The following is a 24178-nucleotide window of genomic DNA, read 5'->3' as shown; positions in this document are numbered from 1 at the left end:
TTGTAAGAGAGGTGAACCCGCTTTTAATGGGCAATACTCACAACGGGTCGCTCATGCATCATCACGTTGCCATCGGAGCGTTCGCTGCAGATTCCACCCGAACACCGCGGCCTCACGAGGACAACTTTCGCGGGGGTGGGGGGCACGGCAGGCCACGCACATCGCGAGGGTCTCTCCGTCGCCACGCTTCTCGACCGCGGTCCGCGTTTGACATGAAAAAAGGACCCCGCGAATTACTCAAATTGGAATATTCACTCGATCGGGCATAACGGAGTCGGCAGACATTGTTGACTACTATATTTATCCAAGAATGTCAGTGTGTAACGCGCGTGACGTCACTCCACGTCGACCAGCCCCCCCTCATTAATAATCGTGAGCAGGTGACGTCACTCCACGTCGACCATCCCCCCTCATTAATAATCATGAGCAGGTGACGTCACTCCACGTCGATTAGCCCCCCTGACTAATAACCATGAACAGGTGACGTCCTCCAAATAGATACCCCCCCCCATTCATAATAGAGGGTGACGTCACTCCACACGGGGGGGCGAGGCGCCTCCTCCCCCCTCCTCAGCGTCAACTTACAACCCTCACTACAAAGGCAGAACCCTCACGTCACGTGATCTCCGTAACGCTTTTGAGACATAGAAGTAAAAAGGACGTCATGATGAACAAGGGATTATAACTTTTAAATGAAATAAGTCTGTGTCACCGCAGCATTACAAATTGCACACGAATGGATGCAATGAATATCATGTCGCGATCTGCTTTTCGCTTGCAAGTTTCAGATTTACTGCAATACACCCGTCCTTGGACGGGCAAAAGGCGAGTATATATTCAAATCTGCTTTCAAAATCCCATCTCTTTAAACTGAGCCTCCCCTCTCTAGTTTGGTCGGTTGGCCCTGATTATGTTTTTGTTTCCTGATTTTCATGCATTGCGCATTTGGATCCTAGGATGGAACGCGCATTATTATAATAATAATAAATTAATATACACGAGCAGTAACCGCCCACCCCACTGCACAACACTTTGGCAGGGCCCTCCTGTAAACGAGCCGTGAGACTCATTGAAGCTCTCCTTGGCCCACGAGCGTGATAATAATAGAATTAAGTAGCCAGTCTTTCTCCATTGAAATACAGGTCGGGTCAATGGCCATTGCACGCTGCACGCGCCACGTGACTGTTAAACGATGGCACCGCTTGGCACGGAGAGCCCTTCTGCATCACAACGCTCGACGTCACAACGCCTGACACACGGAGGTCTCTTTACTTGAATTAATCACGTGACGCTCAACTGACACTCACCTATCAGCTGGCCCTCACCTGACACTCACCTACCACCTGACGCTCATCTGACCCTCACCTGACACTCACATATCACTCAACGCTCACCTGACACTCGCCTATCACCTCATCTTCACCCAATAATCAAACATTCGCATCGATTGCTCTCCTCGGACGCGGCTCCAATTACACATGCCCGCAGATCAGGGTTGCACCATTAAGGTCAAAACGTACAACGAACGTTCTCTGCTTGTGATTAGCCTACTTCCCTCTTCGCATTGTAATGCGGTTAATCCAGACATGGGCAAAGTATGGCCCCCGGGGTGTATACGGTCCGTTGGGCTTTTTAATCCGGCCCGCCGAACCTGTCCAAATATTATTATTAAATTGAATTTTACCGTTCTCCTGCAATGCCCCCATTTCCCCATTAGATGGCGCACTTTGACCGGGAGTGTGGTGTATAGGGCTCGAAAGGGCACATGATCTCGCAATGCATTGTGGGCCGTCAGCGCCATTTTCAGGGTTTGTTTACATTGCTGAGTTAGATACGGTGCTCCCTTCACTTTTTCGCCTTGCCCTTTGAGTCCTTCTGTAAAATGAGCGGATCAAGGAAACGAAAAGTGGACAATGAGTGCCGAGTGTTTAACACGGAGTGGACAACAAAATACTTTTCACTGAAGTCCAATCGAAGGCTGTATGCCTGATATGCCGAGAAACTGTTGCAGTTTTCAAGGAGTAGAACATCAGCCGTCACTTTGCTACGAAGCATGCTAATGACGCTAGCAAGCAGCCAACGCAAGAATGGGTGGCTACGGCTCAGAGGTTGGCGGCTAATTTACAGACTCAGCAACATTTTTTTCACCGACAAATTGCGATTCAAGAGTCAACTACCAAGGCAAGTTTTTTTAGTGGCATTCGAAATAGCAAAGGCTAGCAAGCCTTTCTCTGAAGGCGAGTTTGTAAAAGAATGCATGGTACAGACAGCAGACATTTTGTATCCGGAGATCAAAAGCAAATTTGAAAAAGTCAGTTCATCACGCAGGACTGTGACTTGCTGTGTGGAACTGATTGATGAAAATATAGCCAGCCAATTAAACAAAAAGTCTGATTCCTTTGAGTTATATTCACTAGCACTGGATGAAAGTACGGACGTAAAAGACACTGCTCAGCTCCTCATTTTTATCCGAGGCATTGACGACAGTTTTGCGATAACAGAGAAGTTTTTGACCATGGAGTCCCTGAAAGGAACAACGCGGGGATAGGACTTGTATAACCAGGTGTCTGCTGTCATCGAAAGAATGAAGCTACCTTGGAGTAAACTTGTCAATGTCACAACGAATGGATCGCCAAATTTAACTGGAAAAAATGTTGGGCTGCTGAAAAGAATCCAGAATAAAGTGAAAGAGGAAAACCCTGACCAGGATCTTATTTTCCTTCACTGCATCATCCATCAGGAATCCCTGTGTAAGTCTCTATTGCAGCTTAATCATGTCGTGAATCCAGCCGTAAAACTTAACTTTATACGAGCAAGGGGACTTCAGCACGGTCAGTTTATTACGTTCCTGGAGGAAACTGATGCGGATCATCAGGACTTGCTGTACCACTCTCGTGTCCGCTGGTTAAGTTTGGGGAAAGTGTTACAACGAGTGTGGGAGCTGAAAGAGGACACCATCGCATTTTGGAGTTGATGGGGAAATCTGACGAATTCCCTGAGCTAAGCGACAAGAACTGGCTTAGTGACTTTGCGTTTGCTGTGGACATATTTTCACACATGAATGAGCTTAATGTGAAACTGCAGGGGAAAGATCAGTTTGTTCACGACATGTACAAACATGTGAAAGCCTTCAAATCCAAGCTCACTTTGTTCTCCAGACAAATTGCGAACAAATCTTTCGCTCATTTCCCCACACTTGCCATGCAGGAAGAGGCACCGCGAAACGCAAAAAATACAGCAAATCACTTGAGGACCTGCACGGAGAATTCTGCCGTAGGTTCTCTGATTTCGAAAACATTGAACAGTCACTTCAGCTGGTGTCCTGTCCCCTGTCACAAGACTCTGAAACAGCACCACAGGAGCTGCAGTTGGAACTGATAGATCTTCAGTCTGACTCCGTCCTAAAGGAGAAGTTCAACTCTGTTAAACTGAATGACTTTTATGCTTCACTTAACAGAGCCACGTTTCCAAATCTCCGGAGGACTGCACAGAAGATGCTGACTTTGTTTGGCTCGCCTTATGTGTGTGAGCAGACATTCAGCGTCATGAACGCCAACAAAGCCCGTCACAGATCAAAGTTAACGGATCAGCACCTCAGATTTATCCTGAGAATTGCCACAACCAAAATAACTCCAGACTTGGATGCACTGGCAAAAGTGGGAGAGCAACAACACTGTTCCCACTGAAAGTGATGATGTGTTGCTGCAGCGAGGTTGGAGCCAAATCTCCGTCACACAGCCTGCGTGGCTGCCCTAACCTGTTAATGTAGATAATAAAGAAGTTCAAGTGAGGTAATTGGTTTGGGCGCAGGCCTCAGATGTTTTCACGATGTTTGATCAGTCACGTTACGACATTTTTTTGTATTGTTCACGTTCGTACAATTTTTTTAATTGCCTTGCAAATAAATGCTTTGCTACCTGTTAAAGGCCAAATAATTTCATGTAATGATTTTTACATGTCATTTATATGAGTTCACACAAACACTCCATCCATCTGTTCCTGGCCCGGCCCCTCTGTCAAATTTTAGAACCCATTATGGCCCGCGAGTCAAAAGATTTGCCCACTCCTGGGTTAATCGTATCGCGTGTCCCCAGAAGCCTCACCGAGTGTGTCTCAGAGCTTTTTTCAGCTGGGTCGATGCACCGTGATGTTCGGGCCGATTCCACTCCCCCCTAACACACATACAATGCACGGTTCTCACATATATGGGGGGGGGGGGGTCACGATCCCACATGCTGTACGGCCACCTCTATTTAGAAACGAAAAAACTCCGTAGGCTACAGCCAGCCACGCCATCCAGACACGTGTTTGTCAGTGTTGTTTATTTGTTAGAGTGTCTGGCCGCTGTTGTCCAACGGGGCTCGGTTTGAGAAGTTTGGCCGATTCCTCTTTTTACAAAATGAGAAATTTCACACGCGGGAGGAAACCGGAGGAACTGGGGAGAAACACCAACAAAAAACTCCACCACGCAAGCGAGGGGACAACGTTCAAAACTCCGCACAGATGGCTTCAAGAGCTCATGACTGCACAATCCATCTCGTAGTCACCACCTCGCAGCCAACTAAAAAAACAACCGCTTGGTGATCCACCAACCCTTGCCTCCAGAGCACTGAATCACATGCACGTGCCACCATCACCGCTACCACCACGCCTGATCGCTCCAAAGCATCCAGCAATCGGCGTTAAGCCACGCATACAACAACAATCAATACACTGCTGTCCAATTCTAAGTAAGTGCAAGCGGCTTCCTTCTCAAGCCGCCCGCGGTGGCTGACGTGGCCATTCGACACGTCCGCGTTAGGCGAGTTCGGTAGGTGACGCTCAACCTTGGACACACGGTAATCCGGAAAGCCCGGCCCACTTCTACATAGCCACGCCCACTTAAACTACTATCTCCCCCCCTACCTGACGTGTGGCCCACCCATGACTCGTAGGCCCCGCCTCCTCCTCTGGAAGCCCCGCTCACTACTAAGCTTGCCCCGCCCACGATCAAGTTAGCCCCTTCCACGACTAAGGTAGCCCCTCTCACTACTTAAGGTAGTTCCGCACACCACCAAGGTAGCTCCGCCCACTACCAAGGTAGCCCCTCCCACTACTAAGGTCACGCCCCTCTTGTCCTTATGGCGAGTCGAGCACGCACAACAGTGACACGATTTGCAAGTGCTGGACGGTCCATGGCACTCGCTTAAATCCCTCGGCAACCCAAAGAAAAGCTGCGGATCACATCACATCTCACCGCGGCCATTCAAATGCCCCTGCCGCAGTCTCGCCAGAGGCCAGATCTGAAATTTTATTTTTAACCGGGACAAGATGCCCGAAAATAATTCGAACGCCTCGGTGGCGGTGAGAATGAACGGGAGAAGCCAGCCCCCCCCACCCGCCCCAGGGACTTATCCGGCTAAGACCGAGGCGTTTTGCTTCGGTGCCGGCTTGTTTGTCGCTTCGGCGAACGGAGGCGTCACCGCTGGCTGCAGGCGCACAGGCTGCGGAAGGCGCTGTTGTAGTTGCGGTTGAAGGCGGTGTAGATGAGCGGATTGAAGAACGAGTTGGAGTAACCGAGCCAAAGGAACACGCTCTTCCACTCCAGCGAAACGTCACACGCAGGTCCGCACAGAGGGCTCACCTGCGCAGAAAGCGACCTCGTCATCATCGTCGTATCATCATCATCAGCAGCAGCAGCCATCACATCAGCAGCAAAACCATTAGCAGCAGTGGCAGCAGCAACAGCGGCCGAAAAATGATTATCGTCAGAAGTAGCAGCAGAGTCAGCATCACCGCATCGTCACGAACAAGCAGCAGCAGCAGCAGCGTAAGATAAATGATCAACAGCAGGATCACAACTATCAGCAGCAGCCGTATCTGCGTCAGCAGCGATAGAAGTACTATCATTATTGTCGTCGTCAGCAGCAGCAACTGCAGCAGTATCAGCAGCAGAGGTAACAGATGCAGAATCGTAGTCAGCGGCAACTGCGGAATCATCAGCAGTAGCAGCAGTGATATCATCACTGAAGCAATATTACCAGCGCACGCAGCAACGGAAACAGCAACGGAGTTATCATCAGCCGCAGTAGTAGCAGCAGCAAATTACCGCAATGGGCATCAGCAGCAGGTTCATCATGATCATCAGCAGACGGATAACTATTGCCATCGTGAAAAGTACTGTCTTGCGAGGTTTAGATCCAGAGGGAGAAACGTTTAAGCTGAGTACTGTATTATAATGGTTTGGTAAATTTCAGCTCATTTTTCAAACAGACTCGCTGTCGTTTGCATTTAAATAAAAAGAGCCGGTGAAGATAAATGCTGACAATAACCATAATTCCCATCGCTTTGTCAATCTACTGCTGGTGGAAGGCCGTATCAACAGAGACTACATTGGAGAAAACCCGGATAACGAATGGATGAAAGATTAAACGCTGTGCCAATTCCCTCTCTCTCTCTTTTCAAATAAAGGGTCACAGGACGTCACACGCTGGGGCTTCAATTCCAGCCAGGTCTTGCCAGGTCGGCGATCTGCAAAATATTCCCGCATCCCGTCACACCACATGCGGTACACTCAGCGCCTATGGCTGTGGCTACGAGTCACGTGCCACACCTCCCGGTCTGCCAGTGGCTCGGCAGCATGTTCCGTGAGAAATTAAGCCCTGGTTCATACATATCAGATGCAAGAGCGCAGTGAGTGTCGTGTCTTGATTGGTTAAACGTGATGAGACGTGGTTGTTAGCCCTATCCCAATTACGGAACGCACTTCAGAAACTTCCAAACGATTCAATTGAAGTGCTTCAACTCAAAACCCATCCAATGCGAGACTGCCTAGAAAGTCCAGGAAATCTGCTGTGGTTGAGCTGGCTAAAAGTAATCAAATAAAATCCACAGACTATAACCCCCTAGCTAAAATTCCTAGAGTGTTTCTTGGCTAGACTAAGCCTACTAGAATTTTAAAAGACACACTAACTAAATTAATAATTTCGATTTAAAGCTTTCGTGACTGCAGTGATTCATCCTCTTTGGTTCTTTCGGTAAAGTCACGTAGAATGAGAATAAAATAATAAATTGATAAAATAAAATAACACAATAATATTCTCACGACGTTTCGGCCACAACACAAGCGGCCTTCATCAGGTGAAGGGACGAGACTGTCTGGTAGGACAGCGCTGGAGTGAAAGAGCCACGTTCAGATCACGACCTTTAAGCTGTGTGAGAGGAAACAAAGCGCCTTGACAAAGGAATTAGCATATAATTTAGCATTGAAATGTGTATGCTTTAACTTTTAACATAGCTATTTCTGTGACCAGTCACAAGCTAATCACTCAGCCATTTCAATGCTAAATTATATGCTAATTCCTTTGTCAAGGCGCTTTGTTTCCTCTAACACAGCTTAAAGGTCGTGATCTGAACGTGGCTCTTTCACTCCAGCGCTGTCCTACCAGACAGTCTCGTCCCTTCACCTGATGAAGGCCGCTTGTGTTGTGGCCGAAACGTCGTGAGAATATTATTGTGTTATTTTATTTTATCAATTTATTATTTTATTCTCATTCTACGTGACTTTACCGAAAGAACCAAAGAAGATAAATTAATAATACCGCAGTAACTTAATGAAGGCCCTCTCTGACATTGCCGCACAGATTTGCCTGAATCTGCCCACCCATCTGGGCAGATTGATTCAACATTCGACAAACGTCTGTCTCCAACTGTTTGCATTTTCATTCGACTGCCTGACATCGCTTTTATAAAATGTTCGTCTTGCATAACGTTCTGGCAACAGACGTGTGGATTAGAAAATGTGAATATCGATGTCATGCGGCGTTTTGAAATGTCAATACGTATATGAATAAAAATAGCACCGAGGCTATTTTTTTCAGGGCATCACTCTTGGGCAAGAGAGATTTATTGCTGCAGACAAGGTATTGGCTTCGACGAAAAGCCAATTGCCTGACCTGTCACTCCTGTTTTCCCTAAATATCACTTCAAATTAATGTCCTGTGTTGAACAAGGTGAAGAAACTTGAATTTTCATTATCTCCAGTAAGGGGACATCTCACACAAGACTAACGTTGGACTAGAAATATATCTAAAACGGGATGGATCAAATTAAAATCTACGTACCCAAGAGGGGCTTTAGCGAATACATTATATGAGCGATGCCCAACAAGTAATACCCCATATATGCATTCCTACTCAGTAATATCTTGTGAACTATTAATTATTGTTCAATTACTTTTGATGATTTTCTTCGCCAATATTATCATCATCATCATCCATAATCAATCCACTGCTGGACGAAGGCCTCTCCCCAAGCCACTGCCACTTCTCATGATCCTAGCACCTGCACACCGGCTGATTTCATAGCTCCAGCTCCTCAGTCGACGTTCTCTCGAACGCGGACCGTTCATTGGCTGCCACTGTCATTATTATTCAGCCATCACCCCCTCTTTACTTTTACAAGCAGTTTGGAAGAGGACATTAACCCGTGCATGGTTAATAATTATCCACGTGTTCCTCTGTCTCTCACCATAACACCAAGCAGTTACTTTCTCGGTAACTTATTTAACTTAACTGATGAAATATATATTCATTTATGAGATAGGTCATGCATGCATGACCTCCTCAACCATGACCTTGCCAGACAGCACACGATCCTGAGAACATCAGAGGTCACTGCAGAGCCCCGAACTGGGCTACGTGAACAACTATTTGAGATCCTGCTGCTGCTTGTTTCGGACGCCTTTTGCAATAAGTTGCGTGACAGGCATGTTGCTGCTACTGTTACGTTTCCTTGTGTTGATACTGCTGTTGCTGCTGCTGAATATTTATTACGCTGCTGATGATGATGTTTCTGTAACTGCTGTCTCTAATTATTATACTCCAGACAGTCTCGTCCCTTCACCTGATGAAGGCCGCTTGTGTTGTGGCCGAACAGTCGTGAGAATATTATTGTGCTATTTTATTTTCTCAATTTATTATTTTATTCTCATTCTACGTGACTTTACCGAAAGAACCAAAGAAGATGAATCCTTGCAGTCACGAAAGCTTTAAACCGAAATATTATACTGCTGTTGGTGATCCAGTTGATGGTAATGATACTGCTGCTGCTGAAACTTTTTCTCTTATTTCTGCTGCAATTAATTTTTGCAGCTGCGGCTGATAATATTAAATGATTATTTTAATGTGAATGCCGAGCACTGGCGCAACACGGCCAGCAACAAGCAGCGCTATCATAGTTGTGAAAAAAGCGTCAACATGTTGATGATGATGCTGATGACGATGCTTGTGCGAATGTGGCTGCAGTTGTTTCTGTAGCTGCTACTGCTGTTGCTGTTGTTACTTCTGCTGCTGCTGGTGATGAGGATGATCGCCATCCTTTAAAGCAGTTCTTCACTGACTTTTAGAGAGGGGGGTGGGGCATCTTTCGTCGATAAGAAATCATCAGTGTGAGGGCCACCGCACTGCCTGCGAGAGGCCTTTTCACTCTTTGTGTATTGTCGTGGACCGCACGTCAGGGGTTGTACTAAAGGCCACCTGGGGCCCGCCAGTGGCTCGCTCGGGGGCCTTGCGATGAAAAGCACCGCTCTAAAGTCTCGGCGTCGCAGCTGCCCTCACCAACTCGGCGGCGAAGAACGGAATCCAGCAGAGCGCAAAGACGCCGATGAGAAGTCCAACCATGAGCGCCGCCCTGCGTTCCTTTCGCTCCCTCCACGACTCCCCCTCGGCCACCTGGAAAGTGACGGCGGCGTGACGAGCCGAGAAGACGGCCTCGGGCTTGCGGGAGCTGGCCGACTCCTGGTGATCGTCCTGCATCGTGAACAGAAGAAACGCGAAACTGGATCACGTCGAGCCGGCGGATCGATGCCACGCGCCGGATCAGAGCGGCGTCAGGTTTTTCCTCCGGTGTGTTTGTTTGTTGTACAGCTGCCGCTGCTACTGTTGTTGTGGTTGTTGTTGTTCAAGTGAGTAGAGTCAGCCACGAGCGGATAGCCGACCGCACGTAACCACACACACACACAGGTACGCTCAACCACACTCAACCACACCCAACCACACCGAGTAATGGTAAACTGGATTTTTATGGTAAACTGGACTTCTATGGTAAACTACACTCCCGTGGTGAACTTGACTCCCATGGTGAACTGGACTCCCATGGTGAACGGACGTGTATGCTGTCGGTCCCAATGTCGCCTTGTGTCTGTATACCAGAGCCACAACAGTTGCAAACAAATGACAAAACGCGGGACTGACGTTCATTGTTCACAGACGGCCGCGACGGTCTGACGATTCTTAACGATGCTCCGCAAATCTAGCGGAGTCTGTGCTCACAACCAGAACAATCAGCAAATAAAGCCTTTCAATGATGAGCATCCCCCCCCCACCCCCAATAAAGACAATGACAGCCTTAGAAGATTGCTTGGTTTCACTCCATTAGTGTGTCCAACTTGCTAAGTCTCGTGCTGAGCACAACACTCTGGCGAAGCAATTGGTCTCCCGTCGAAAGTGACACGGGCAAGGCGATGCTAAGCGGGTGAAGTTCCGATCCCTGTTGCCAACACAAACTGCGGCTTCTACGTGAACCCTTGGCAATATGCTCAACAAGCTGACCGCACGTGCCGATCAGGCTGCCCACCTTTAGATTCAATCGAAGCTTTCCTTCGAAAATAAATATAACCCCCTCCTCCTCGCTATACAATGGGAAGCCAATTTTTCATGAAGTCGGTCTTACCCCCCCCTTCTCTCCCCTCCCCTCCCCCCTTCGCTCAACATCGTCTCTCATTCCGCTGTCTCTCCGCGAGTCCATCGCATCACTCATTTATCTCCCTTGACACGTGGCCTTCCTCTCGCTCCCGTCGCCCCCTCCCCCCACGCCCTTGGCCCCACACCCACCTGATGGAGCCTCAAAGCCGCGTGCGATATTCGCTCAGTCTTCGGTAAATGAGTGCGGGGCTTCGGGGGATGACGCTTCTCTTTGGGGGATAACGCTTCTCTTCGTCGTGGGATCATTGCGTGCGTCTGTCACTGTTGCACGTCTCTTGACGCCTTTCGCACGCGCCTGTGTTGCGTTGTTGCGTTGTTGCATGTTAAACGACCTCATCGGCATTCGTGCACCACCGCTCTTGTGTGGAGGTGTGTCTGTGTGTGGAGTGTGTGTGTGTGGAGTGTGTGTGTGTGGAGTGTGTGTGTGGAGTGTGTCTGTGTGTGGAATGTGTCTGTGTGTGGAGTGTGTCTGTGTGTGGAGTGTCTGTGCGGAGTGTGTCTGTGTGCGGAGTGTGTCTGTGTGTGGAGTGTGTCTGTGTGTGGAGTGTGTCTGTGTGTGGAGTGTGTCTGTGTGTGGATTGTGTCTGTGTGTGGAGGGTGTGTGTAGAGTGTGTGTGGAGTGTGTCTGTGTGTGGAGTGTGTGCGTGTGCCGGGAAAGGTCCTGGCAAGGATTATTCAACATCGCCTTGCCAGGCACGCTGAGGAGAGGCTTGCAGAGCCCCAATGCGGTTTCAGGAAAGGGCGGTCCTGCACAGATGCCATATTTTCTGTCCGTCTGCTACAGCAGAGGTGTAGGGAATTCCAACAAGACCTACATCTCTGCTTTATTGACCTGGTCAAGGCCTATGATACCATCAGTAGGCCTGGGCTCTGGGTTGTTCTTCGTGCGTTTGGAGTACCTGACCCTCTGCTCACGATCATTAAGGACCTTCATGATGGAGAGCGGGCCCGGGTAAAACTACGTGGCCGGGAGTCAGAGCCATTCCCTGTTAACCTTGGGGTGCGACAGGGATGTCCGCTGGCTCGCACATTATTTAACATCTATTTTGACCACGTAGTTCGTGAAGCCTTCAATAGCTGTACCGGGGGAATCTCCATATGGTACAGATATAATGGGAGGCTGATCGACGCCCGGGTGCGGTCAAGGGATGGATCCCTATTGCTCAACCACGTTATGTATGCTGATGATTTGGTAATAGCTGCTCATTCAGAGGAGGAGTTGGAGACGCTGCTGCTGAGACTGGAGCGTGCCACTAAGAGGTGGGGCCTTACCATCAGCCCCATCAAAACTAAGCACCTGCCTGGGTATTTTGTACCATCGGACACTCCACCCCCACAACTCCCAATCGGTGATGGGGCAGTTGTGGAGAGAGTGGAGAGTTTCCCATACCTGGGCAGTGTGCTTATGACTGGCTCCAGTTTAACAGCAGAGGTCTCACTCCGAATCAGTCGAGCGGCAATATCTTTTCATCGGTTGCGTAACGCTGTGGAAGCTACCTGGTCTGTCGCTCCGCACTAAGCTTCAGGTCTTCTCGGCCACGGTCATTCCCTCCCTTCTCTACGTTTGCGAAACGTGGACCCCCCTAATGGAACATCTTCGCCGGTTAGAAACATTTAGGCTGGCCTGCCTACGATCCATCCTGGGTTTAACCAGATTGGATTGTGTGAGGAGCTCACAAATCCTTGAAAGATCTGGGCAAGGTCCCATTGGTGAGCTCCTCCGGCGGGGAAGGCTGCGATGGCTGGGTCATGTAGCCCGCATGCCCAGCCACCGCATGCCGAAACAGCTTTTGTTCGGCCGGATTGAGGGGGCTAAACGGGCGCGGCACGGGCTAGAGAAGAAATGGAGTGATGTGGTACAGGAGGACGTGGAACTGAATTGACTTGCCGATGACTGGTACCAGCGGTGTCAAGATCGGCCTCTGTGGAGGAGGCTCGTGAAGGACGCTACTGGGCAGTTGGAGGCAGTCGCCCTCCAACAACAACGGAGGGCGGAGGAGTGACGCTCACAACAACGAGCGGAGCGCCGGGTGGCTAAATCACAGCAGGTTGGCACAGTAGGGGGCACAGGTGGTGCATCAGCCAGTCATCTCAGTCAGTCGACCCGTGGCACCTGGGTCTGCCCCGTGACCTCCTGCCAGCGGGCGTTCAACACTTCACGTGGCCTCAGGGTGCACATAGCCTGGCACAAGCGTCGTGGTGACGTCACCGCCACTTAGTGGCGAATGGCGGTTGTTGTTGTTTTGTGTGGAGTGTGTGTGTGGAGTGTGTGTGCGTGGAGTGTGTGTGTGGAGTGTGTCTGTGTGTGGAGTGTGTGTGTGTGGAGTGTGTGTGGAGTGTGTCTGTGTGTGGAGTGTGTCTGTGTGTGGAATGTGTCTGTGTGTGGAGTGTGTCTGTGTGTGGAGTGTGTGTGTGTGTGGAGTGTGTGTGGAGTGTGTCTGTGTGTGGAGTGTGTGTGTGGAGTGTGTGTGTGGAGTGTGTGTGTGTGGAGTGTGTGTGTGGAGTGTGTCTGTGTGTGGAGTGTGTGTGTGGAGTGTGTCTGTGTGTGGAGTGTGTCTGTGTGTGGAGTGTGTGTGTGGAGTGTGTCTGTGTGTGGAGGTGTCTGTGTGTGGAGTGTGTCTATGTGTGGAGTGTGTCTGTGTGTGGAGTGTGTTTGTGTGTGGAGTGTGCGTGTGGAGTGTGTCTGTGTGTGGAGTGTGTGTGGAGTGTGTGTGTGTGGAGTGTGTCTGTGTGTGGAGTGTGTCTGTGTGTGGAGTGTGTGTGTGTGGAGTGTGTGTGTGTGGAGTGTGTGGAGTGTGTCTGTGTGTGGAGGTGTGTGTCTGTGTGTGGAGTGTGTGTGTGTGTGTGGAGTGTGTGTGTGGAGTGTGTCTGTGTGTGGAGTGTGTGTGTGGAGTGTGTGTGTGTGGAGTCTGTGTGTGGAGTGTGTCTGTGTGTGGAGTGTCTGTGTGTGGAGTGTGTGTGTGTGGAGTGTGTGTGTGGAGTGTGTCTGTGTGTGGAGTGTGTGTGTGGAGTGTGTGTGTGTGTGTGTGGAATGTGTGTGTGGAGTGTGTGTGTGGAGTGTGTCTGTGTGTGGAGTGTGTCTGTGTGCGGAGTGTGTCTGTGTGTGGAGTGTATCTGTGTGTGGAGTGTCTGTGTGTGGAGTGTGTGTGTGTGGAGAGTGTCTGTGTGTGGAGTGTGTCTGTGTGTGGAGTGTGTCTGCGTGTGAAATGTGTGTCTGTGTGTCGAGTGTCTGTGCGAAATGTGTCTGTGTGTGGAGTGAAACAGTACTGCCCCTCCCCTAGGTCGACTCAGCTTTACCTTAGTACCTGGTGTGGTGTGTGCTAATACGCGTGTGTGTATATATCACCATTGGTGAATCAAATTACATCTTGTGACAATAACCATGAGCAGAAGGAGCATTCCCCAAAGGAAACTGTCATTGATTTTTACGTCGGATTAATCTCACTGGGTACATATTTGAGCCTCAACAAAACCTGACATCATCGTCACTCATTGAGCCACCCTGTACGCGCCGTGTACTTACCTGTGCACATTACCGACACACACAATGACAACGTCCCCCCCCTGCCACCACCCCCCCGTAACGGCGTAATAGACTTTCGGGGCAAGTGCTGTTATCGAGCAACTATGAAGGCCGGCACGGCACATGAGGGGGTGGGTGACCAGCAGCGCAGCGCCACGTGCGGCACTGGCGGATCGTGACATGTCCACGAGGTGGGGTTGTCGCGTGAGTGACCTCGGTTAAAGATGCTGTTCTCGTGAAGAAAAACCTCGTCGCCTCATTGGGCCTTCCCGTGAAAGCGACGTAACTGTTTTATCTACCCAACGGGAGGCATCTGCAAACAATACGAAACAAAACACTCAAATGCTGCCCCCATGACCCTGAAGTCTGCGCGACGCAATCGCTTTGACACTGCCAAAAAGTCTGAAGAACAATGAAAGATCTGTCGACACGACTCAACAAATGAGCCAAGGCAACCAAGACACCGCATACTGTCCAATAACAACAGACGAATACCGACCGTCGTGCGCCCACCCGCACACGATGAAGTTCAATGTAACAAACTAAGCGTGCAGGCTGTGGACCTTGCTATACTTGCACAGTGCCACCTCGCGTTGTGACGTCGTCATTACAAGCCATGGCCGCCTTTTCCCATGGCCCTGAATGGGTCTCCAACGGCGTGGCTCCAATGCCAAGCCGCTCATCGCAAACGAACGAAGGGGGGGGGGGTGGGGATATCTCACTCGGACACCTTCACAGACGCCCCGAGACCGCCCAGAGGCACAGATCGGACCGTGGTGTTGCAGCAGCGGTGGCTTCTAATACGAGCAACTTAAAGCGTTATCTTCTTTGGTTATTTCGGTAAAGTCACGTAGAATGAGAATAAAATAATAAAATAAAACAATAAAATTCTCACGACGTTTGAGCCACAACACAAGTAGCTGAAACGTCGTGGGAATTTTATTGTTTTATTTTATTATTTTATTCTCATTCTACGTGACTTTACCGAAAGAACCAAAGAAGATTAATCCTTGCAGTCACGAAAGCTTTAAATCGAAATTTAAAGCGTTATCTTCACGAGGCCAATTCGCGTTGAAACGCAACAAAACTATTTATAGAAAAGTATTTTTTTTATTCTAAGAATTATTTCTCATCTCCGGCAGCTTGGTGGGACGGACGCCCCCAAACGCCCCTGGGAGTGCGAACCTCGCCTGGCGGTCAGGACGTCTTCGTCTCGCGAGCGGCGATGTTGAACGCACGGCTCTATATACTCGTTTAAGGCCGAGTCTACCTAGGGGAGGCCCAGGATCCATTCAGTTAATCGTCACTGTTGGTGACCGTGAGCGGGTTCGTAGCCGCAGCGCGCTAACCGCAACACTACCGCTGCCCCCCCCCCCACACGTCCACGCACACGCACGCACACACACGTCCACACACGCACGTCCACACACACGCACGCACACAACAACAACAACAACAACCGCCATTCGCCACTAAGTGGCGGTGACGTCACCACGACGCTTGTGCCAGGCTATGTGCACCCTGAGGCCACGTGAAGTGTCGAACGCCCGCTGGCAGGAGGTCACGGGGCAGACCCAGGTGGCACGGGTCGACTGACTGAGATGACTGGCTGATGCACCACCTGTGCCCCTTACTGTGCAAATCCGCTGTGCTTTAGCCACCCGGCGCTCTGCTCGTTGTTCTGAGCGTCGTTCCTCCGCCCTCCGTTGTTGTTGGAGGGCGACTGCCTCCAACTGCCCAGTAGCGTCCTTCACGAGCCTCCTCCACAGAGGCCGATCTTGACACCGCTGGTACAAGTCATTGGCAAGTCCACTCAACTCCACGTCCTCCTGTACCACATCACTCCATCTCTTCTCTAGCCTGTGCCGCGCCCGCTTAGCCCCTCAATCCGGCCGAACAAAAGCTGTTTCGGCATGCGGTGGCTGGGCATGCGGGCTACATGACCCAGCCATCGCAGCCTTCCCCGCCGGAGGAGCTCACCGATGGGACCTTGCCCAGATCTTTCAAGGATTTGTGAGCTCGTCACACAATCCCGTCTGGTTAAACCCAGGATGGATCGTAGGCAGGCCAGCCTAAATGTTTCTAACCGGCGACGATGCTCCATTAGGGGGGTCCACGTTTCGCAAGCGTAGAGAAGGGAGGGAATGACCGTGGCCGAGAAGACCTGAAGCTTAGTGCGGAGCGACAGACCAGGTAGCTTCCACACAGCTTTACGCAGCAGATGAAAAGATATTGCCGCTCGACTGATTCGGAGTGAGACCTCTGCTATTAAACTGGAGCCAGTCATAAGCACACTGCCCAGGTATGGGAAACTCTCCACTCTCTCCACAACTGCCCCATCACCGATTGGGAGTTGTGGGGGTGGAGTGTCCGATGGTATAAAATACTCAGGCAGGTGCTTGGTTTTGGTGGGGCTGATGGTAAGGCCCCACCTCTTAGTGGCACGCTCCAGTCTCAGCAGCAGCGTCTCCAACTCCTCCTCTGAATGAGCAGCTATTACCAAATCATCAGCATACATAACGTGGTTGAGCAATAGGGAGCCATCCCTTGACCGCACCCGGGCATCGATCAGCCTTCCATTATATCTGTACCCTATGGAGTTTCCCCCGGTACAGCTATTGAAGGCTTCACGAACTACGTGGTCAAAATAGATGTTAAATAATGTGGGAGCCAGAGGACATCCCTGTCGCACCCCAAGGTGTACAGGCAATGGCTCTGACTCCCGGCCACGTAGTTTTACCCGGGCCCGCTCACCATCATGAAGGTCCTTAATGATCTTGAGCAGAGGGTCAGGTACTCCAAAAGCACGAAGAACAACCCAGAGCCCACGCCTACTGATGGTATCATAGGCATTGACCAGGTCAATAAAGCAGAGATGTAGGTCTTGTTGGAATTCCATATACCTCTGCTGTAGCAGACGGACAGAAAATATGGCATCTGTGCAGGACCGCCCTTTGCTGAAACCGCATTGGGGCTCCGCAAGCCTCTCCTCAGCGTGCCTGGCAAGGCGATGTTGAATAATCCAAGCCAGGACCTTTCCCAGCACACTGAGGAGTGAGATGCCCCTGTAGTTGTTACAGTCTGTGCGGTCCCCCTTCTTAAAAAGGGGGACCGCACTTCTTAAAAAGGGGGACCACCAGGGCATCCTTCCAATCCTGCGGAACCCGCCCAGTGATCCAGACTGTTGTTATGATGTCATATAGGGCAGTCTGTGCACAAACGCCGCCCTCCCTCAGCATTTCGCTTGGGAGATCATCTCTGCCCGCTGCCTTTCCTGGTCTCAGACTCCGGATCGCCTTCAGTACTTCCTCAACAGATGGCACCTCGGCCAGCTACTCACAGGGGGTGACTTCTTCCAATATTTGAGGCACCGCAGCCTCAGCAGGGTCATCCTCCCTTTGTGCCACGATGTTTTCCTGGCTGAGGGACTTTCCCTCCCCCAGGACCTCACAGAAATGCTCAGCAAATCTGCAAACCGGTTCCTGGGGGTCGGAGATTGGATCACCGTTTTTCCCCCTAATGATGGTAATAGGTGTGGCGCTGTAGATTACTTTTTTGATGGAGTTAAATAGAGATTTGTGATCATGGGCCACTGAGGCAGACTCCATCTCCTTAGCAACCCGCGACCACCACCCATCCTTGCAGCGCCTCACGGCTCTCCGAACCTCCGAGCAAAGGCTGCGATAAGCCTCCTCATTCTCTGACGTGGGATTCTGTAGCCGATGACAGTGGGCCTGTCGCTTTTTCTCAACTATCCTGAACACCTCATCTGTCAGCCAGGGTCTCTGGGGAGGTCTGGACCGCGTACCCAAAGCAGCCATTGCAGCTGCATGAGTCACAGTCCCAAACCTCGCCCATTTACCCTCGACATCAGGAGGAGTCGGGGACGATGCCAATCCCAGCCGCAAGCGATGATGAAATTCTCGCTTGCAACTTTCATCAGATAACCGAGACCAGGGCACTTTAGGTTGGAATGGGGTCCTGGGTGTACACCCACCACCGGAGTGGAAGAATGGCAGGCGCATCTTACAGATGACTCGTCGATGGCCAGAGGGCAGATCAGCTCCACGGTAGGTCCTGGTCTCAAGGACATGGGCTCGCATCCGCTGGTCCGTCACTGTGTAGTCCAGCAGATGTTCTTGCTTGGACCTGGCATGCATCCATGATGTTGTGTGGATGCGCCGATGCCGGAACAGCGTGTTGGTAATTACAAGCCCACGGGCTGCACAATAATCTAGCAGCCTCCTACCGTTGTTATTGAGCTGATCTGGCCCATGCCCTCCAATCACTCCAGACCAGGTGCCAGTATCATGACCAACGCACACACACGTCCACACACACACGTCCACACACACACGTCCACACACACGCACGCACACACACGCACGCACACGTCCACACACACGCACACACACGCACGCACACATGCACACACGCACACGTCCACACACACACACGCACGCCCACGTCCACACACACGTCCACACACACACACGTCGACACACACACACGCACGCACACGTCCACATACACGCACACACACACACACGCACGCACACGTGCACACACACACAGACACACGTGCAAACACGCACACGTCCACACACACACACGCACGCACACGTGCACACACACACACGTCCACACACACACACGTCCACACACACACACGCACGCACACGTGCACACACACACACGTCCACACACACACACGTCCACACACACACACGCACGCACACGTGCACACACACACAGGGCTCTTGACGTACACACCGACAACACCGTCAGCAGCAATGCGAGTCGCGCGGTGCTGCTGCTGTGCGGTCGGAACGGGCTCCTAGCACAGGCGCGCTTCGTGCCCGGTGGGGGTGGAGGGCGGTGGAAGTGGGGGGGCTCTGGGAGGGGGTGGGAGGGGAGGGCTCTAGGGGGGCTCTGGGAGGGGGGGGGTGGGAGGGGGGGTGGGAGGGGGGGGGGTGGGAGGGGGGGTGGGAGGGGGGGGCTCTGGGAGGGGGGGCTCTGGGAGGGAAGGGGCTCTGGGAGGGGGGGTGGGAGGGGGGATCTGGGAGTGGGGGGGGGAGGGGGGGCTCTGGGAGGGAAGGGGCTCTGGGAGGGGGGCTCTGGGAGGGGGGGGCGGGCGGGGGGGTGGGAGGGGGGGCTCTGGGAGGGAAGGGGCTCTGGGAGTCGGGGGCGGTGGGAGGGGGGGGCTCTGGGAGGGAAGGGGCTCTGGGAGGGGGGGGAGGGGGGCTCTGGGAGGGGGGGGGCGGGAGGGGGGATCTGGGAGGGGGGGCTTTGGGAGGGGGGGCTCTGGGAGGGAAGGGGCTCTGGGAGGGGGGTTGGGAAGGGAGGCTCTGGGAGGGGGGGGGGGCTCTGGGAGGGGGGGGGGACTCTGGAGAGGGGGTGGGAAGGGGGGCTATGAAGCCGCGAGTAGCACGTGGCTTGCGTCTCGGCGAGCTGTAGGAAAAGCTTCGTCCTGGAGTGAATCGAACTTTGAGTTCAATGAGAAGCGGTTAATTCGCCTCCTGCTTGTCCTCCTCCTCCTCGCTGTTGGGGGAACGCTGCTATAATTGCGGCCGTGGTGCTGACCCCGCTCGTCGCTATCGCTCAGTGCAGATCATCAACAGAAGCCACGGTCAATCCACTGATGGACGTAGGCCTTTCCAGGCCAGCGGATGGGGGGCAATTTCACACCGACGCACCCTCATTTTTTAATTTAAAAAATGTGCCCAAGGGCAAGTACATTATGTTTCATTGATGTATACTGTATAGTATATATGATTATAAAACAAGTAATTAATAATAGTAATTAATACTATTCTTCTAAGAAAACCACACTCAGTCGCAGGAAATTGTTTTCAGGAGGATTCTGGAACATTTGATTTATTTAAGATGTTTGCGGCCAATTAAAAATGAGTCTTTGTACACGTGGGACGAAACCGGAGCGCCTGGAGAGAAGCCACGCGCGCGAGGGAGCAACGCTCTATCCCACGTGCAGATGGAAACAGAGGGCGACTACTTGCTGTACTGCCTTCTCCTGGCCGAGCCAGGGTATACGGCACCTCCTCGATGCCCACGGGAAGGGAGTTTCACAACATTTGTGCGATCCACTAACCCTCGTCTCCACATTGCGAGATTCTTGACAAATGCATATATATGCAATGGAATGCGTTTCCCAGTGTGAGTGACATTCTATTACTCGACAGGGGAAACAATTTGGCGGCCATCCGAATTCGTTTTTTTTTCTGTCTTTATTTTAGTTGGGTGCGTCCAGCTTGATGTTAGGGCTAACCATGTCCTGAATAAGCTGCCAGCACGTGGAGAGTAAAACGTCGAACATCACGCTTTTGAACGAGTAGCCCAAAAACTCCCGCGGCACGTGCAGCGAAAACATCGGGGGTGGGTGGTGGTGGGGGTGGTGGTGGCTGGTGGTGGGGTGGGTGGTGGTGGGGTGGGTGGTGGGGCGGTGGTGGGTGGTGGTGGGTCGGTGGTGGGGGTGGGTGGTGGGTGGTGGTGGGGTGGGTGGTGGTGGGGGTGGGTGGTGGGTGATGGTGGGGTGGGTGGTGGTGGGGGTGGCGGTGGTGGTGGCTGGTGGTGGGGTGGGTGGTGGTGGGGTGGGTGGTGGGGCGGTGGTGGGTGGTGGTGGGTCGGTGGTGGGTGGTGGGTGGTGGTGGTGGGGTGGGTGGTGGTGGGGGGGGCGGTGGTGGTGGCTGGTGGTGGGTCGGTGGTGGGGGTGGGTGGTGGTGGGGGGGCGGTGGTGGTGGTGGGTGGTGGGTCGGTGGCGGGGGTGGGTGGTGGTGGAAAGGGTGGGTGTTGGTGGGGGGGGCGGTGATGGTGGTGAGTGGTGGTGGGTGGTGGTGGGGGTGGGTGGTGGGTGGTAGTGGGGGGGGGCGGTGTTGGGGGGGGGGCGGTGGTGGATGGTGGTGGGTGGGTGGGTGGTGGTGGTGGTGGGTGGTGGTGGGTGGGTGGTGGTGGGCGGTGGTGGGTCGATCACCTGCACGGGGTTGCAGATGGGGGTGACCGCGTTCTGTCGGCATCGCCTGCCGAAGCGTAGCCTGGCCGCGCGGTAGATCTTCCAGTAGACGAAGAGCACCACGCCGAGCGGGAGGTAGAAGGCGCCCACGGTGGAGCACACGGCGAGGGGAGGGTCCTGGCTCACCTGGTGAGACAGCATGGGAGGGGGCCTCATCACCTGGGCGGGTGGTTGAGCGGAGGTGGAGGTGGCGGCGACGGCGGTGGCTACGCATTACGAGGAGCTCGCTACCTACAAGAGACAAAGATCCCCCGTGTAGCCTTGAACAGACTGTTGGGGCGAATGCTGTTTGCGAGTTGTGCTTACGAAGGGCGGCACGGCACATCAGGGGGTGGGTGGCCAGCACCACGGCCCTGCAGTGAGTAGCTGCTGTCCACTCGTTAGGAGGAGGAACCCTTCACCTGCAGGTTCATTTCTCCCCAGGGGAACCTACTCATCCGGACGAGCTATTCGACGGGACTCGTTATCCCATTACGAGGAACCACTTACTTATCAACAGGGGCACCGGCGCAACGTGAGTTTATCCCTCCCCAGGAGGATCCACTCATTCGCAGGACCTGCTCACACCGGTGGTAAACTAGTGTCCGATGCGACGGGAGAAACCTTACTCATCAAGAAGCGCTACTCACTCGCAGGGCCTACTGAATATAGGCGCACACGCACCAGGAGAACCGACTCACCGGTAGCACCAATTCGGCCACGTGAGTCACTCACTCGGTGGAGCCATGGGGTCGCTCAATCGTCTCATTCTCCTCTGCTGCCCCCAATGCATGGAATGCCCCCCCCCCCCCAGCCCCCAGTCCTTCGTGCTACCAACTCCCTCTTGAAGTCCAGGCTCAATGACTCTCTCTTTCCTCTCTGCCCGTGAGGACTGTCTGCGTTCGTCTCTCTCTCTCTCTGCAATAAATGCGCGTGCGCTGTTTCCGCACAGCGTCGTGCGCAAGCGACGGCATCATTGAGACACCACCGCCGTGTGCATTCAAATCACAGCGCACTCTGCTGAGCTGCATATTCTACTCACCGCGTGCAGCACCAACAACTCAACATGAGTTCCCGCACTCACTCGAGCTGTCGGTCCACGCACACCCCACCCCGTCACGCGGAATCAGCAGTGTGTAGTTATCCTGGAGGGATCCGATGAGCTATGAAGCTCTTTTTTCACACACCGCAACTCTCCCTTATGCACCCACACCACCGCCCGCCGTCACCACGCGGTGATTACCCCCCCCCCGCATCCACCTCTATTAAGCAAGACACGCAGAGCGCATCAACACCTTCGCCCGGGTGTCGACCAAACCCTCACCTGGCATCTCAGCGTCTCCTCCGAGTACCCGCTGCCGTCCTGCTCCCGCCCGGAGGCAAGCGGCGCCACTGCGATGAGGGCCGACATGAACCAGGCGAGCGCGACCATCGCTGCGCACAGGCGCCTCCGCGAGCGCAGGGTGTACTCCAGATGGCTCGCCATGGACCAGTAGCGGTCGAGGGCGATGGCCGTCACGTTCCAGATGCTCGCCGTGCAGCACAGCACGTCGCACGAGGTCCACACGTGGCACAGCGTGCGGCCGAGGCGCCACCTGCGCCCGTGCAGCTCCCGCACGAAGCCCAGGGGCATGACGAGGGCCGCGACCAGGAGGTCGGAGACGGCGAGCGAGGCCACCAGGGTGTGCGGCGCGCGGTGGAAGCTCCGAACGCGCAGGATGGCGGCGAGCACGAGCGCGTTCCACGCAAGCGTGGCCAAGGTGAGCGCTGCGAGGAGTGTGAGGGTGAGCACGGCCAGAAGGGAGGAGTGGGGTGAGGCCGCGGTGCTGGCGATGGTGGAGGCGAAGGTGGCGGCGGCGGCGGTGGTGATGGTGGTGGTGGTGGTGGTGAAGGTGATGGCGGTGGTTGTTGGACTTGCGCTCTGTTCCCACTGTGAGACGTTGGCGGACGCGCTCGATGCGATGCTGCTGCTGGGGGTGGTGCCATCCGCCATGGTGGCACGGGCGTGGAGCAGCAGCAGCAGCAGTAGTAGCAGCATTCGTTCCCGTGATGATCTCTGCTCGCTCGCGCCCGTGCGCAGATTTCGCTGAGATGCAACTGCGGAGAGCAGACACGACCAGCGCGACTGGCGGTCGTCGCTTGCAGGGAGGTGAGATGGAGAGCCCTAACTCTGTCCCGCGACCCTCGGCATTCTCCGTTCGCGTGCAATTACGCACGCGCGTGTGACCACATTGAGCATCCCGTGCGGACGCCTTCGGCACCCACCCGACCGAGGCGCATCCTCTTACACCTTGACACCGTTTAGGTGACACATTGAAGGCGGGGGGGGGGGGGTGACGGGGGAAATCAGCGGTCTACGGTTTGTGATTTTTGTAACGCTTAAACCAACTCGCACCCTTCGCTTGCGATGGGTTCTTCTGATTCCGCGCGTGTCCGTCCCCTGTGTGCGTGCGGAGTCCCCTTGACTGTCGGGAGGCAGAGGGCGAGCGGGCGCGTGCGTGGCTCCGCGCGCCGTTCGTGCGGCAGCCGAGCCGGGCGCGCGCGCGACACCGCGCGAGGCGAGCTCCAAGTTTTTGTCTCTGCAGGCGCGCGATCCCCCCTCACCCCCTCCTCCCCCCGTCCTCATCCTCCTCATCCTCCTCCCACAGAACTCCGCCTCCTCACACTCCACACCACCCAGTACACTTTCTTGATCCGCTCCTCTCTTTCTCTACCTCGCTCTCCTCTGTCGCTCCTCTCTCTCTCGTCTCTCTCCTCTTCCCCTCTTTCGTCTCTCCCCTCACTCCTTTCTTCCACTCTCTCCCTTCGCTCTCGTTTCAATCCTCTCTCTGCTATTTCTCTCCCTTCTCTCTCCACTTTCTCCTATGCCTCCCGTCTCCTATACGGTCCCTCTTCTTTCCTCTCTCT

The 24178-nt window shown here is 53.3% G+C and overlaps 1 protein-coding gene across 1 annotated transcript; it reads right to left on the bottom strand.

The window, feature by feature from the left end:
* LOC116940885 (5-hydroxytryptamine receptor 5A-like) lies at positions 1 to 23910 on the bottom strand. The gene is made up of 4 exons (XM_032951216.2): positions 22596 to 23910; positions 21254 to 21418; positions 9597 to 9788; positions 1 to 5623 (listed from the first exon to the last, which is right to left on the bottom strand). The coding sequence occupies exons 1-4, from the start codon at positions 23307 to 23309 to the stop codon at positions 5459 to 5461; spliced, it is 1236 nt and encodes a 411-aa protein (XP_032807107.1). The 5' UTR covers positions 23310 to 23910; the 3' UTR covers positions 1 to 5458.
* Positions 23911 to 24178: the final 268 nt, after the last annotated feature.

This window comes from Petromyzon marinus, chromosome 10 (genome assembly GCF_048934315.1).
Source record: "Petromyzon marinus isolate PM22_M1 ecotype Great Lakes invasive population chromosome 10, UKy_Petmar_22M1.pri1.0, whole genome shotgun sequence".
In the NCBI taxonomy this organism is placed as follows: domain Eukaryota; kingdom Metazoa; phylum Chordata; class Hyperoartia; order Petromyzontiformes; family Petromyzontidae; genus Petromyzon; species Petromyzon marinus.
The sequence above is the reverse complement of the archived record's forward strand: the minus strand, read 5'-3'. Positions and strand labels throughout refer to the sequence as shown.

Bases quoted from the DNA above. Each gene is read 5' to 3' on its own strand.
- LOC116940885 (XM_032951216.2), bottom strand. From the start codon at position 23,309: ATGCTGCTACTACTGCTGCTGCTGCTGCTCCACGCCCGTGCCACCATG. The intron at 21,419-22,595 runs GTGAGGGTTTGG...CTGTCTCACCAG, and splicing joins AGGAGACGCTGAGATGCCAG to GTGAGCCAGGACCCTCCCCT. The intron at 9,789-21,253 runs GTGATCGACCCA...TTCACGATGCAG, and splicing joins CCATCTGCAACCCCGTGCAG to GACGATCACCAGGAGTCGGC.